This window comes from Pituophis catenifer, unplaced genomic scaffold (genome assembly GCF_029215685.1).
Source record: "Pituophis catenifer annectens isolate HBS135680 unplaced genomic scaffold, rPitCat1.0.hap2 SCAF_6, whole genome shotgun sequence".
NCBI classification, from domain to species: Eukaryota; Metazoa; Chordata; class Lepidosauria; order Squamata; family Colubridae; genus Pituophis; species Pituophis catenifer.
This window is the reverse complement of record NW_027256886.1, coordinates 29,575,361-29,592,390: the sequence shown is the minus strand read 5'-3', so window position 1 is coordinate 29,592,390 and position 17,030 is coordinate 29,575,361. Positions and strand designations below refer to the sequence as shown.

At 38.6% G+C, this 17,030-nt stretch overlaps 1 protein-coding gene across 1 annotated transcript in view; it reads right to left on the bottom strand.

The window, feature by feature from the left end:
- COL4A4 (collagen type IV alpha 4 chain) overlaps window positions 1-17,030 on the bottom strand; it is a 65,016-nt gene that overhangs the window by 5,400 nt on the left and 42,586 nt on the right. Inside the window, exons 29-42 of the mRNA XM_070944985.1 lie at window positions 15,730-15,900; window positions 15,431-15,574; window positions 13,543-13,650; window positions 12,674-12,855; window positions 10,650-10,713; window positions 9,444-9,518; window positions 8,437-8,544; window positions 7,657-7,764; window positions 7,053-7,124; window positions 6,415-6,543; window positions 5,498-5,605; window positions 4,287-4,442; window positions 4,089-4,187; window positions 215-349 (exon numbers count right to left, since the gene is read on the bottom strand). Coding sequence (XP_070801086.1) covers window positions 215-349; window positions 4,089-4,187; window positions 4,287-4,442; window positions 5,498-5,605; window positions 6,415-6,543; window positions 7,053-7,124; window positions 7,657-7,764; window positions 8,437-8,544; window positions 9,444-9,518; window positions 10,650-10,713; window positions 12,674-12,855; window positions 13,543-13,650; window positions 15,431-15,574; window positions 15,730-15,900 — 1,659 coding nt within the window. The remainder of the gene's footprint in view (window positions 1-214; window positions 350-4,088; window positions 4,188-4,286; window positions 4,443-5,497; window positions 5,606-6,414; window positions 6,544-7,052; window positions 7,125-7,656; window positions 7,765-8,436; window positions 8,545-9,443; window positions 9,519-10,649; window positions 10,714-12,673; window positions 12,856-13,542; window positions 13,651-15,430; window positions 15,575-15,729; window positions 15,901-17,030) is intronic.

Below are 17,030 nucleotides of genomic sequence, written 5' to 3'. Positions count from 1 at the left end.
TTATTCCCTAAGACCACTCTACTCCCAAAACTGGATCTGAAAAAACTTTGACCTTCCATTGTTGGCCTTTCTACTTAGAACAGTAAGGTTCTTGAAGTCACACATGAGCATTCCAGAAGTTGCCCAATCCTAACTTGAGAAAATACATAGTAAAAAATTTTTAGACTCTCCCTCTTCCTTATTACATAGTTTCTGAAGTCATACAATCTTTTACCTGGAGGTCCAGGAAAGCCAATTGGCCCTCTTAATCCTACAAAGCCTGGTGGTCCTCGTGGGCCTAATACTCCAGGAGGCCCTGGAATCTTAGGACATGACGAGTAATCAACACTTCCAGGCTCTCCTGGATCACCTGTAATAAGCAGCATTAAATACCTTATTAAGAGTGCATTAGATATCAGTAAAAAAAAATTCTTCTCAACGTTTTGCCCATCTTATCTAAAAGTGATTCAGTGAAAAGGGAATAAAAATAACTTAAAGAAATTATTATGAGAAATACATTGTCCTCATTGTGATCAACGTGAATTTGTTTCAGCAACTGCATTTAAGGTCAACTGATATTATTGAACAAGGTTATAGAAAGATTGTACATTAATATTCACTCCTCCATCTGGAGGTAAATGAATTAAACCTGAACAAATGTTTGGGCAGGGGTTCTTCAGGGGGAAGTCTTTCTGGACTCACAGCTCTTGCTCAATGAGCAGGTGGCAGCTGTGGCAAGAGAGGCCTTTGCACAAATTCATCATGTACACATTCCTGGATCAGGATTCCCTCTGAACATCAACTCATGCTTGGGACATCTCACATATGGACTATTGCAGTGTGTTCCATATGGGACTGCCTTTAAAGAACACTCAGAAGCTGCATAAACGAGTTATGGACATGTCATAGTACAGTACATCCATGTAATACCTCTGATTAAAGAATTGCACAATTAGGTTATAGCAGTGGTGGGTTGCCCCCGGTTCACACTAGTTCTATATAACCGGTAGTAAAACCGGCGGGAGGCTCTGCCCACTGAACATCATCAAAATGCTTCTGCGTATGAGCAGAAGAGTGTGCGGCCCCGCTGTGAACCGGTAGTAAAGGTAAGTAGAACCCACTCCTGGGTTATAGGTGTAATTCAAGGTGCTCACTATGATTTATATGGTTTTCTGAAAACTCATCAGCTATGTGCCACCTGTACTGTCTGCCCATCCCCTTTAAGCTGGCAGAGTTGGCATACTTCAAATCCATTGATTAAACTGTATTAATTAAAACATTGCCTGCCTTTTAGAAGAACATTTCCCTCTCCAAGATGTGTAAATAAACCCTTAAAGTCTAGCTCTTCCTCCAGGCCTTGGACTAGGATGGATACCAGCACCCTCAAAGATGTGGTTTAGGCAAAAGAGGTGTGATTATTTTGCTCTTTTCGGATGTTCATTGCTCTTTTCTGATTTGTACTGTTATAAGCCAAGTGGTCTTACAAAGTTGATAAATAAATAAACATCATCCTCACACAAATTTTCTCAATAGCCTCTCCTTTCCCCCTGTGATTTTCAATCATTATGCAATACTAGGAAAAGACACAATGTCTTTAAAGAGATAGGTGCAATCATTTTGTGGACTCCAACGCACGTTTCCCTAATTATTTACAAAGCATTCTATAGTCCTGTTATTTATTCATTTCTGTACAGCACTGAGATAAAAAATTTACATTACATGTATATCAGTATTTCCAAGGAATTGTCTTTGCCAGTACTTAGCCCTGTCCCCCATATCAGTAAAACAACGAGGGATTAAAAGGTTTTGGAAGAGTATATTTCTATGATCAAGAGGAATGTTATTAGAATGTTTTAATTAACACAACAGAATGAGATTTGAGGTTAAATGGGAAATCAAGAAGCAGTCAAGAAAATACTTTCTAAAATATACTCATTCTTCTTTAGCTTACCTCTGTAACCTAGCAGAATAAAGGCCAAGGTTCAGATCATGACAGCCATTTCACATGTAGGAAGAAAATCATGGAGACAGATTAATATAGGACAGGGTTCCTCAAACTTATCAAGTTCAATCAATCAATCAGAATAGAGCTGGAAGGGACCTTGAAGGTCTTCTAGTCCAACCCCCTGTGGTCCCCAACCTTTCCAGCTAGGCATCCCGAGGGGGGGGATGAGTGGCATGCGCATGAACACATGCACAGCTCCATTTGTGCGACTGGCATAGGAGGGCCCTCCACTTGTATGGGTGGAGCTTTGCGCAAGAGTGGAGGGTGCTTGTGCTCACACATGAAGCTCAATCGCTCGAACAGCAGGCACTTGTGCTTGCATGCGAAGCTCCACTTACACAAGCAGAGGGCACTTGTGATCGTATGTGAAGCTGCACTCAGCTCGCACAAGTGGAGCTTCAGGTGTGCACGCTTGCCCATTTCTCCCACAGCCCAGTTTCAAACAGGCTAGAGCCCAGTAGTGGGTTGTGGCTCAGTGTTGCAGCTCTAGTCCTACACCATTTCAGATGGGTGGCTATTCAGTCTTTTCTTAAAAACCTCCAGTGATGAAGCACCCACAATTTCTGAAGGCAAGCTGTTCCACTGGTTAATTGTTCTCACTGTTAGGAAGTTTCCCCTTAATTCCAGGTGGCTTCTCTCCTTGATCAGTTTCCATCCATAGTTTCTTGTCTTGCCTTCTGATGCTTTGGGAAATAAGTTGAACCCCTCTTCTTTGTGGCAACCCCTCAAATACTGGAATATTGCTATCATGTCAGCCCTAGTCCTTCTTTCTCTCTTTTCTTTCTGTGGCCATACTCAATACCTGCAATTGTTCTTCATATGTTTTTGTTTCCAGGGCTTTAATCATCTTAGTTGATTTAGGATGTGTGTGTGCACTTCAACTCCCAGAATCACTAGCTGGGACATTCTGGGAGTTGAAGTTCACACATCTTAGAATGGATAAGGTTGAGGATTCAATTCAAACCTTTATTGTCAGAGTACAACATGTGTCTATGAGATTGGCTGAGCCTCCCTTCATGCACTCCCCGCCAACACAATACAATTCACAGTGAAAGACAGAAAATCCCTATCCAAGGGAATCCTGCTAACAAACATCCAATCCTACTGCACCATGTGAACCTATTGCACGTTGCGCCGGTCCCGCAAGGCAATCGTACTATGTTGTTGTGGTTATTTTTCATTCAGGAGTCTGACAGCCCATCGATAAAAACTGTTCTTCAGCCTGTTTGTGCAGCTGCCTATGCTTCTATATCTTCTTCCCGATGGTAGGAGAGTAAAGAAGTGCTGACCAGGGTGTGAGTCATCCCTGAAGATTTTCCTCAATCTTCTAAGGCAGCAAGCCCTAGCGATGTCATCTAGTGGTATCAGGACAGCCCACAATGTTTTATGCTGTGCTCACCACCCTCTGTAATGTTTTTATATCTGCGTCTGTCAAGCCAGCATACCACACTGTAATGTACTGAATGAGGATGGTTTCTATTGTGGACCGGTAAAAGGAGGTCATCAATTGTTATTCCACTTTGTTTTTTCACAAGACTCTAAGGAAGTGGAGTCTCTGTTGGGCCTTTATGGCCACCTGGGCCATGTTAATTTTCCAGGTGAGATCTTCACTGAGATAGACTCTCAGGAATAGAAATACAACAAGAATTGCTATGACTTGAAATGTGATCTCAAGATTGTGTTGCCTTAGAAAAAGCAGCAAACAAGATTTGCTTCCCATCAACTAAAAGTGATTTAATATCTAAAGTTAGTTAATGTAGGCACCCCTGAGAATAAAAATTCAGCAACACTCTCCCTCCTCTGGCAATAAAAATGAAATTAAAATAAAATAAATAACAATGTGCTTCTCTTTCAGTCAGCTGCTTGAGATGACTCAACCTAATGGCACAGTTGGACTAACATATCTGGTTTCATCTTTCATTGCAACAGTAGGAGAAAAAAAAATATAAGTACGCTATCTAAATTGACTTTGGATTTTTATCCACATCACTGGATTTAAAATTACTTTTATTTATTGTAATTTGGCGATCGTATAATTTAAATTGTGAATTCAGAACAGTCAAGATTTTTAAAAAAAATTAATGCCTGAAATGTTAAGACTTACCTTTGTGGCCCACAGGACCAATTGGCCCCTGAAAACCTTGAGTTCCAGGGTCCCCAGGAACACCAGATGGTCCTTGCAGACCAGGCTTCCCTGTTAGACCTTAACGATGAGAAAAAAGAGATCAGTGCCACATCTCTACCACTAGAAATTTCTAATGCAAAATTTAAATATGTGCTAAACTAGTAATTTCACACATACCTTTTGAGCCTTTTCTTCCTTGGTTTCCTGGAATACCCTTAGTTCCCTGGTTACCACATGGACCAGGAACACCAGGTGGGCCCAAAGTACCAGAGTCCCCTGGATCTCCTTTAATAAGTATAGTTTTTCCTGGAGACCCAGGTTTTCCTGGAGGGCCTGAAATAAAAATTAAAATGATTGGAAACAAATATCAAAATTTTCAATATCACAAATATACTTTTGATTTATCAAAAGTATTAATTTTCAATATCACAACAGAATGTTCGATTCAAAATTTATTTATTTATCGAATTTGTTTGCCACCCATCTTGCTACAAGGGCTCACCAACCAGATGAAAAAGTGGAATTACATCAAAAGGATTGCTATAAAATACTTCTGCAAGTCTTCTCGGCACCTACAGAGTGTACTATTCTGTTCAGATTATTAAACATTTCTTTAAAGTTCTTGGGCCCAAGTTAAATCTTGCTGGATAATCAGTTTTGCTGTTATAACCAAATGCAAGCAAGCAAGCAGGCAATTCATCTGTAACAGGGTTTAAAGGCCACCATTGCCCCAAAGCTTTTCAGTTGCAACACAATAGAAACATAGTAAAAGAGCACTTTATTATTAGAGTCTTGAAGGAGAGGATCCTCTTTACTTCTAGTATGGATTTAAAAAAATGTTCCCTAAGAGCATTTCTGGAAGAAGTCAAATGATTTTAATTGGTTCAATCTATTTTTGCAATTCTATTATTCAAATACTGCTTAAGAAGCAGGGGTGGGCTGCTGGGGGTTTGCAGGGCTTTGGGAGAACCTCTAGCTAAGATTCTGTGCAGTTCGGAGAACCCCCAAATCCCACTCCTGGCTGGCCCCATCCTACCCATCCTGCCCCACCCCTCCCAGGAATCCCCACACGGCCTGTTTTGGAAGCAGGTAAGTACAGGGCACACGTGGCGGTTCGGGGAGGGTGAAAAACGGGCCTACCGGAATTCAGGAAGGCCAGAAACGGGCATATTTTTGGCCTCCAGAGAGCCTCCAGAACCTGGGAGGCTGTTTTTGCCCTCCTGGAGGCTCAAGGAAAGCCTCCGGAGCCCAAGGAAAGCAAAAACGCGTGCCCCTCGGTGTAGTGCAGAAGGCCAACTAAGCCACACCCACCATGGCCATGCCCACCCAGCAACCGGGCAGAGAACCCTTTGCTAAAATTTTTGAAGCCCACCCCTGTTTAGAAGTACCTCTAATGCCATCTGAGCCAGCTGGACCTTGGTCTCCTGGAAAGCCACAAGTCCTATTTTCAGGAGGCTGACCCATAAGGCCAGCAGAACCAGAAACACCTGGCTTACCTGCAAGGAAAAAAGAATAAAGATAAAGCATTAATACTGGCCATGTTTTAATACATTTCCTTTCTCTTGTCACATTTACTTAAGAAAAGGTAATTGCTATGCAAAAAGTGACAGTATAAGAATTCAATCAATTATTACTGCAGCTTTTGAAAGAATCAAAACATTGTTTATCAACTAACCGTGTAGGTGTAATACATTTGATTTAATTTACATTACTCATTTACTAAGAATCTCCGATTCTGGAATACAGACACATAAAATGAGACTCTTGCCCCTTCTAACTGCGACGAAAAGAATGATGTGAAATGGTGCATTATATAAGGACAATAAAGTCATTGTTTATAGAACTAAATGATTGAAAACTGGCAAGATAGAATTCTAATAGTGTAGAGCAATGTAGGGTGTCAAAATAAGATCATCCCCAAATGTTTTATCTAACTAACGCATTCTGATTTAGAGGTCATAATGTGATTTACATAATTTTCTTTTTTCATTCCTAGGCAACAAGCCGAAACTATACAGTATAGCCCAGGGGTCTCCAACTTTGGCAACTTTAAGACTTGTGGACTTCAACTCCCAGAATTCCTCAGCCAGCAAAGCTGGTAATAGCCAGTAACCTTGCTATGCTCAGGGCTCTTCTGTTCCTTTGGTGAGGAGCCCAGTAATGTAGTTGTGCTTACCAATAAAACATACTTAGTTTCATCTATCTCCAATCATTCTGGTTTATGATTTAAGTGGGCATTTCCCCCACATCTTGTGTAACCAAGAAAAATGGTTTTTTTAAAAAAATTAAAAGATCCCTTACTTACCAGGAGGACCTCTTAGACCTTTCTCTCCTTGAGGACCTAGTTGAGTTCTTCCTGGAAGCCCAGGTTCTCCTCTGTTACCTTTTGGTCCTTGTTCTCCTATGCACCCTGGAGGTCCCATTTCACTTAAACCTTTACAAGAGAACAGTAATGAGTGAAAGGAAATAAGTGTTGGATTTAATGGCATAAATGATTTATTCCTTTGATTCTATCCAACTGAAGCTTTATTTGGTCAATGTGTGATATTTTTTTTTAGCTTTCCTATTTGGGATATCAAGTCCTTCAGTTCTTCCAGACACAACAAAGGTCAATGAATTTTGCAAAGCAACATGGGTGAGAGGCTGCTAGTAGAAACTACCATGGATAATACTATACATATGCACAAAGACTTATGTAGAGTTTTCTCTGATAATTAGCGGGGGGGGGGTTGTTACATCATGAATATTTCATTCAAAATACAGTTGATTAATTTCTTGTAATATAATTCTTTTCTTCATTAGATATTCCTCTATAATAATATCAACTATTGCATATAGTTATGTATCAAGAGCCAAGCATCATACATTTATTAAATGTAAACAATTGTTTCTTGATATTGCCTTTAATTAAAAAAAAATAGTATAATAATTTTCATTCTTTACCTGGAGGTCCTGGCAAACCCTTTTGACCTTTTTCTCCATTTACACCATTTACTCCAGGTGATCCCGATAAGCCTTTAATATTTTTGGAAAAATAGAATGAACTCAGGAAAAGAAAATGATCATTTTATAAACATGCAACAAGTACACAAATGCAACAAGTAATCAAATGAACAATATTTTCTATCAAAATTTTAGCAGATGTAAACTTTTTGTTACTTACAGGAAGCTAAAATTAATTATAAAACCATAATTTTATATTTTTTATCTCTTATCTGACCATTCCCTAGGCAGCATTTCTTCTTTCCATCTCTCAAGGTTTTTCTCATGTACTATTATATAAATGATGGAACCTGGATGCACAATCTATTTTGAACTTCCAACTTTTGTTCCACAGATAATTAAATTTTTTACAACTTCTTCCACTAATTTTTTATAACTTCTTCCACTAAAGATACAAACCTAGTAGTATAGAATAGGTAAGCTAACGGATGTGTTTTCAAAACACCAGTTTATGCAGTACACTTATATCAACCATCATGTATGCATTTTAATACCATGCTGTGCACTGACATCTGCAATAATCATATTTCTCCACAATATTTACCTTTTCTACCTGGGTTACCAGGTGATCCTGGGAAACCTGGAGTTCCCAAAAAACCAGGTTTACCTTGTTCACCTGGAAGTCCTGGAAATCCTGCAGCTCCCTGCACACCTAAAATAAAATAAACATTTCCTATATTTGAACACAATTTATTATTTTCTCTCATGTTGTTAGAATTCTCCCTAATTTAGCAACATGATGATTAAAATCTCTAGAAGTAAGATAAATCTAGGAATGCGTTCAAACTAAACTGGCATTTAGCCGGCCATTCTAAAGGAAGTTCAAATGTCTGCAGTGGCATGCCAAAAACTGAAGCAGATTGGACTATCAGTTTGCTGTTCTTCTGGCACAGGCCTTCTGGGACACCTCATATACTCTACCTCACAATACCCATTTTGAATTTAAGGACATTCAAATTTAAAAACCTATTTATCAGTTTAAATCTGCCCAAATCACTCCAATATCAAAAAGGGGGAAAAATGACATTTTGAAATGCCATTGAATATTCCTGAAATCATGAAAGGCAATTAAAAAATGGACTAAACAGTATAGATTTGCACAAAACCAAGCTGATTTTCCCTAGTCTAAGGAGAAGAAAGGGGCTATGTTTTTCACATTGTGAGGTAAAATTGTGAATGATTGTGTATAAATTACATTTCTATTAATATCTTCTTCTTAGCCTTATTGCATTATTCATGTGTTCGCTTTCACTTGCCTGTCCATCATCATACTTCACAATATTTGTTTTAATATCGATCCAATTTTTCTTTAGTTCTTTCTCACCTGGGAATCCAGGTATTCCTGAGTTTCCAGGCAGTCCTTTGGAACCCTGTTTTCCTGGTTCTCCTTGAACACCTAATATACCCTGGTCTCCAGGTAATCCAGGAAGTCCTTAAACAGTCACAAAACAATCAAACTTTAGTGTAAATATTTTTCAGTAGAATGTGCTTATTGAATTATCTTTCTAGACAGATGGATATTTCAACTGGCATCCAAACCTAACCATGAGCCTATTGTTCATCATCAGTTAATGATCTATACAAAATGCAAAGAGTAATTCTGAATTACAATGAAAACATTGTACTAACCATACTATTTATAGTCTATAGATAAGATAATACCCTTTAAAAATAAATTTGTATTTCTAAAAAAATTACAATAACTATAAACAGAGGAATAAAATTATTGCATCCCTGTAGTGGTTAAAAAGGGAAGCAAGGAAAACAGGTAATGAAACCCCTTATGAATAATTCCTTAATATACCTACTACACATTAATATATTTATGTGGAATAAACAATTAACTTTCCCCGATGAACATAACTTATAAAATCAGATCATATACTTGAGGAGGGTTTAACTTTAGCTTGACAAAAATTCAGTTAGAGTAGTGAATCAACTTGTGCATCAAACTTGTACATCAAATTGTTCTCAATTTGGCAATATGCCAAACATTTTGGTAGCAAAACTCCAGCATCGCTATACTTTTCCATTTTAACTATGGACATTCTGGTGGCAGTCAACAAAAATTCTTATTCCAGCTAAATTGTCAAAAATGTATAAGGCAATATCAACCCAGTGTTGGAAGTGTGAAAGGGAAGAGGGGATTTCTTATTGTGCATGGTTTCTTGTGAAAAAGTAAAAAAGTTGAGTGCAAATTCATGCAGAGATGCAAAAGATATTCCAGATGAATTATTTTTATTGGTTTTATGGATGACAAACTAGAAAAGAAATTAATATTGTATATACCAACTGTGGTTATTGCCTAAAAATAATTGAAAATAACATCACCTGGTAATCCTTGGACTCCTATAGGGCCTTTCTTGCCAGGTTCACCATAATGAGTAGCTGGGTCACCTCTGCTACCTGTAAACAGTGGGAATTGATGTTACAATCGAAAGCTATCCTCATCTGAAAAAATAGATCACTTTTGTTTGTATTTCTCATGATAATATCCACCCTTTGGGCTACTCAGAAGTTTTCATTTTTATAACAGTATTACTAAAAGCTTGAAGTCATTTTACATAATTTAACAAAATGATTTCCCCGAAAAAAATCAGACTCTCTCTGTAACTAAAACAAAATGAACATTATTTTTAAAAATGTTCTATAGCGTTAGTTGTGTGAGAAGAAATTTGAACCATTTTCTATCACTTCTTAAGCACCGTGAATTGGATCCGCTTTTCAGTTTAGCTAATTTTGCTTTTGACAAATGCTTCTATCCAAATTCATTTCCCCCAGCTCCACAAAACTGGATATGGTAAGAATCTTTACAAAGCAAACTCATGTGATCTTTCTGAAATTCTATATTATTATAATATGATTGCTAATACCTGGTACCATTACTTTCTCAGCTGAAAATCAAGAATAATTACCAGACACTAAATTATTCTTTATCTAAGTTTTTCTGCAGGCAAGCCGTTTGTTTCTTTCAAAAATGTATCATAATAAGTAACGTAACTTACTGTTATTTGAACTAGTAGCAAAGAAGGGTTTTAAATTCCATATTTTTCTCTATTATTTTTAGTTGCTTTGAAATTATGCAATTAACTATTTATTTTTCTGTGACCATAAGATGGAATCATGTAATTTTTAGTTATATATTGAATAAATTGAATGAGATACTATTTATCCATTAACTTTTCTTTTTAGAGAGGCAGGAGATGGTGCTATCAATCAAATTGTCTGTTTTACCATGTAATCTTATTGGTTTGCTAGGAATGAAATACCATTGCTTCCAATGTGGATTGCTTTTAAATACATCTGTATAAGATTTTTTTGTTTCTGTCCCACAAAATTACATTAATTTTATTACTAATATGTTAATTTATGTGCTTCTAAATCATTTTAATGCAAATTTGCTTATTATCGGCATTACATCTGAAAATTTCAAAAAGAGTTATTCCGCCCATAATGCCTTTCTTAATGTATATATGCAGATTCAAAGGACAAGTGATTTTCAGTCATTAGTTATTGGCATTATTAATGCATCCCTACCTTTTGATCCTTTTTGGCCATCAAGTCCTGGAGGTCCAGGAAGACCTGATGGTCCCTGTGCACCCTGAAAGAAAGAAAAAAGTATAACTTATTTTATTTATTTATATTTATTTGTATCCTGTCTTTATTATTTTTACTAATTCAAGGTGGCAAACATGTCCAACACACCTTCCTTCTCCTACTATTCCCAAAACAACAATCCTGTGAGGTGAGTTGGGCTGAAAGAGCATGACTGGCCCAAGGTTAACCAGTGGGCTTTCCTGGCTCCCAAGTTTCTAGCCTGATGCCTTAACCACTAGACTTATTATACATAAAATATAAAAATCTGCCTGTTTGAGGAAATCAATCAAGCATCAAACATGCATCCAAACATGATCATTGATATGGGAAGTGAATGCTAATGATCTCATGGGGAGCCAAATACTATATAAACAACAAAGACGTAAATAAAATAATTATAAATAATTCTAGTTCTTCCTCTATACTAGTGCCTCCTTTCTAATTTGTACTGTTTTTGTAGGAAATATTTGTCTTGGATTATGTAAGCAAGAGAATTTTATCCAACATGCTGCCCAGGAATTTTACTAGGTCAAGAGGCTGATCTACTCAGAGTCTCCAACAATTGTGTATGCAGCAATTCCTAAGAAATACAATTTTTAAGTATAAACAAGCCAGGAATTAAAAAAAACCCTGTGGCTTAGAATCTGATCTTGTTTCTCCAGAATGTTCTCTACCACCTCAGTTTATCTGTATTTTTTTTTCTGGATACTTGGCTGTGCTTCCCAACAAAGTACTGGGCTACAATTTCCGTCACTGTATTTCTAAAATGGTCTCTGAATTCACTAAATGGCTCAGAAGATTGTTGGAAAAACTTACAGGTAGTCCTTGACTTATGACTGGTTGATTAATTACCATTCAAAATTATGACAGTTACTGATGGCCTGTTCTTGAAGTTCTGACTGCCCTACCATTTGGGGCACATGGCAACAGACTTGCACTTACATCAGGGATGGGTTCTGAAAATTTTTACTACCGATTCTGTGGGTGAGGCTTATTTTGTGGGTGTGGCTTGGTAGGGGTAATGTGACTGGGTGGGTGTGGCCAACTTTTTTTTTTCTTTTAAAAGCATTTTTTCTACAATCTTAAGAGCTTGCAGAAAAAAATGCTTTTAGAAGCTCTGACGATCAGGCAACTCAGCTGGGATCGCCAGAGGCTTTTAAAGGCATTTTTTTTCCTACAACCTCTTCGGCTGAACCGCGAACCGCAAACTGGTTCGTGAACTGGGAGCAACCTACCACTGACTTACATGTGATTGCAGTGTCCCATGGTCATATAATCACATTCTGTGTATTTTTGCCATTTTCTGGCAAAAAAACCACCCGTTGGATAAGCTGAATTCAGATTTGCGACATGTGATTTGCTTAATGACTATGTGATTACTTTACAACCACCTGATTCACTCATGGCCATGGTAAAAACTGGTATTTGAATTCAGTCACGTAGTCATTCGACTTATGATCGCAACAACTTATGACCACAATTCTGGTCTTAGTTGTGGTTGTAAGTGAAGGATTACCTCTATTCTTGAGGCTCGTGCTTTGCAGCTTGCCACTTCCATTAAAATAAGATCAAATGGGAAGTTTGATGCACACTCATGGAGCTGTTACCAAGCATACTTGCAGGGATAGGGCTCTTACTCATTATTTGATATAATAGATATTTGGGAAAGTATTGCTCAGGCAGTTTAGAGAAAATGTATGATCACATGGTCCATGAAAATCTACAGAAAATAGTCATAAAAATTTAAAGGTGCCACTAGACAGCCATGGTGAATGTTATGCCCCAGCATAGATGGATCTGGTTCTCCCTTGGTTCTAGGAGCTAAGAAAAAGCAGCAGTAGTATATTATTACAGCACACTACAGAATTATATTATGATTTCATACACCATACATATGAAAATATGGATTATGTCCAACTCTACAGCAAGTATAAAGATAAATATGGTATAACTTTTTGGCATACCTGATTGCCTTTTTGTCCTTGAAAACCAATTATCCCTGTCACACCTGGAGGCCCTGGGGGACCTAGTGGGCCCTGGGAACCAGAGTGTCCAGCATCGCCGGGCTGACCCTTTTGAGTGCCTGGAGCTGCTTGTTTGCCTGGTGGTCCCGGAATTCCTCTGAATCCAGTATTGCCTTTATCACCTGAAATTATTTCACAAGCATTGCAATATCAAATAATACAATAAATGTTTCTAACGTATATTATTCAGCATCAGTGGTGAAATTCATCCGGATCGATCCGGATCGCCCAATCCAGTAGCGCCGGTGGTGGGAGGCTCCGCCCACCTGCCCGGATGTCATCACGTCCCGTTTTTGATCCTCTGCACATATGCAGAAGGCTCTGTGCATGCGTGGAGGAGGGCGTGCTCACATTTGCGAACCAGTAGTGAAGATAAGTGAATATCACCCCTGCTCAGCATTCATACTTTCACTTGATTTTGTATGTTAATTATAGGCATATTTTATATTGGATTTTACTCTAGATTTTACTGCCTTTTGATCCCCCCCCCATGTAATTCTAAATAAAGGGAAATCATACCACTCCAAATCATACCACTGAAATTTGGTAGCGATACTAAATTTTGGCAACATCGTCTTAGGGTGCTGAGGGCAAATGCAGCTTGCAGGTTCTCAATTTGTACTGTTTTAACTGATTTTAACTGATATGTGTTTGATGAAAAGGCTTAATGTTATTTTTACACCTTTATGCCTCAATAATTTAGTTTCTCTCAAAAATGCAACATCTTGACTATATTGGTTGGGGGCATGGAAGTGGAAAAATGACTTGAGACAGCCTTGTTAATATATGTACCTAATTTATATGCTTACCTTGGACCCCTGGTAACCCCTTATCACCAGGAAGGCCTAGTTCTCCATGTTGTCCTTTTACTTGCAGGACGTTGATTCTACCCTTGTCCCCTGGTAATCCTGGTTCACCTTCAAAATAGAACATATGCAACAATTTACTACAATATAATTGCTTGAAATATATCCACCTCTGCCTCTGGGATGGTAGAGAAAAGTAAAGTCCTACACTTAGGTAAGAAAAACCAAAAATACACATATAAATTGGGGGAAACCAGGCTTAATAGCAGTGACTGTGAGAGGGGTCTAGGAATCTTAATGGACAACCAACTAAATATGAGCCAGCAGTGTGCAGCGGCAGCCAAAAAAGCCAATACAATCCTAAATTGCATTAACAAAGGGATACAATCAAGATCAAGTGAGGTACTAATACCACTCTACAAAGCCTTAGTAAGACCACACCTAGAATACTGCATCCAGTTGGTCACCACACTATAAAAAAAGGTGTTGAGACTCTAGAAAAAGTGCAGAGGAGAGCAACCAGGATGATTGGGGGACTGGAGACTAAAATATATGAAGAAAGGTTATATATGAAGAATGGCTAGTCTAATGAAGAGAAGGACCAGGGGAGACATGATAGCAGTGTTCCAATATTTGAAGGGCTGCCACAGAGAGGAGGGGGTCAAGCTATTTTCCAAAGCACTTGAGGGCCAGACAAGGAATAATGGATGGAAACTGATCAAAGAGAGATTCAACCTGGAAATGAGCAACTTTATGACAGTGAGATCAATCAACCAATGGAACAGCTTGTGGGAGCTTCATCACTTGAGACTTTCAAGAAAAGATTGGATGCCATTTGTCAGAAATTGTGTAGGGTCTCCTGCTTAGGTGGGGGTTGGACTAGATGACCTATATGGTCCTTCCAACTCTGTTAATCTGTTATCTCCCCAGTGATATAATTGTACAGAGTATATACCACATTGTTTACCAAATAAACACATGTGTTTATTTGACACTTAAAAGACATAAGCATCAGAATTCTGAAAATGTCTTGATTCACTTGTAAAACAATAAAGATGAAGCATAGATGTTCACAGGAAGCAATAACATGTATAGTTACTTCATGAGACAAATTCCACCAACATCACATTATAGGGAGCTTGCATTATAATGTAACAAAACACATTTTCTCATGTTGATGAAATCTCTGTATTATATGGACACCCTACATCAGTCCCAATATCAAAAATATGAATGAAGAACCTACTACTGAAATTTTAATCCCTTATTTTTAAAAAAGCAAACCAACCAATCATCCAACTTTTTTGCTTATCTCCTTAAGGTATGCCTAATGCCTAATCAGGAATACATCATACTTCTTACCTAGAAGAAATATAGAGCTCCTGGATACATTGAGGCCTAATGGCATTCTCGAATTATAAAATACTTACTTTTATTCAATTAAAATAGTTTAACTGTATAGGTATTCCTCAACTTACAACAGTTTGTTTAGTGACCATTCAAAGTTACAACAGCACTGAAAAAAGTGACTTATGACCATTTTTCACACTTACAACCTTTGCAGCATCCCCATGGTCACGTGATTTACATTTGTATGCTTAACCACTGACTCACATTTATGACCGTTGCAGGGTTCTGGAGTCATGTGACCTCCTTTTGTGACATGACAAGCAAAGTCAATGGGGAAACCAGATTCACTTAACAACTGTACTATTAATTTAACAACTGCAGTGATTCACCTAAAAAATGTGGCAAGAAAAGTCATAAAATGGGGTAACAAATTACTCACTTAGCTATTTGGGGCTCAATTGTGGAGGACTATCTGTATATGCCACCCAGAGCCATGTACAATTGATCTGGACAGCCATATAAATTAGATTATTCTACATACCGCTGGAACCCCTTTTCCCAAATTCTCCAGGAGGACCAGATAGACCAATTTGTCCTTTTTCTCCTTTTACACCTGATGCTCCCATTTCTCCTGCATTTCCTGGAAGGCCTGGGAAACCTTGCATGCCTTCAAATCCTTTGTGTCCTTGTTAAAACATTGAGAGAAAAGGGACTATTAAGTTATACAATACTGATGTATCGACTGGATTCCATAACATGCTAAGTCATGGCTTGTCCAACCCAAGTTCACATTCCATATTTTTAGACTTTGAACCCCCAAATCAACCAGCCCATACCTACCTTTTGTCCCTGGAAGACCTGGCAGTCCGTTTTCTCCTGAAAATCCTGGATCTCCTCGTAAGCCTGGAAAGCCGGGTGGCCCGTGGGTTCCAGGGGCTCCTGGCAATCCTTTCATTCCAGCTGGGCCTGATGCTCCCCTATCTCCTTGAGGACCTTTAATGCCCTTCAATCCTAATGGGAAAATACAGCAAGCAATATATTATCCCATTCTTTCCAAGGCCACGTTTAAAAAAGGGAATTCTTCAAATTATGTCTACTTGTTCCTCTTCACTCACCACATCTAGATATCCCAGAACTGGAGGAAGCAAAGGAAAGCAGACAAGATAGGCAAAATTACAATAATGTTTAAAACTTTCACAAGCAGAATTTGATATTCTTGAGCCAAGTCTTTAGAGCTGTATTGATGATGCTTCCTTCTATAAGGAAAGTATTCAATCCAATTGTTTCTTTATTGCTAACATAATTTTCCAGCAACCAAAATGACACCTATGTTCATTGATGAAGAATACAGAAATCATACTGACTGTATTATTGATACGAGGTGGAAGAGCTCACTTATAACAACAAAGACAAGGCAAGGAGCTGATCACAAGCTTCTCGTGTATAAGTTTCATTGCCAAGTACGGAGGCTAGAAAGACTTTCTAATGAAATACTTATAGATTTTATAAAAGTTCTAACCCAGTGGTGTCAAACTCAATTTCATTGAGGGCCACATCAGGGTTGTGTTTGACCTCAGGGGGCAGGTTGGGCATGGCCAGGGTGGCTGTAGCCAGCTCAACGTCACTCATGTCAGGTCCACCTGTGGTGGCCTGACTGCACTGCCAGCGAAAACAGGCTCCCGAGCTCTGTTTTTGGCTGTGATGGCCTCCTGCAACCCTCTGCCAGTGAAAATGGAGCTTGTGAGGACCTCACATGGCCATCACAAGCTCCATTTTCACTGGCAGAGGCACTGCTGGCCAGTCCTTTGCTGTTTCCAGGGCAGCCCTGCAGGCAAGATCTAAGCACCCCATGAGCTGGATCTGGCCCCCGGGCCTTGAGTTTGACACCCCTGTTCTTACCAAACAATGCCAGCAAATATTCAGAATGACACAGTAGCCAACTGAAAAGGTCATTCTAATACCAATACCCAAAAGAGACTTAAGAATGTGCCAACAATCACACAGTATCCTTACTTTCATGTACTTACAGTCATCTTAGTATCATCTAACACAGATCACAGCTCTATCTGAAAAAGGAGATGCCAGATCTCCAAAATGGCTTTAGAAGGGGCCAGGTATAAGAAACATTGCTAATGCATGTT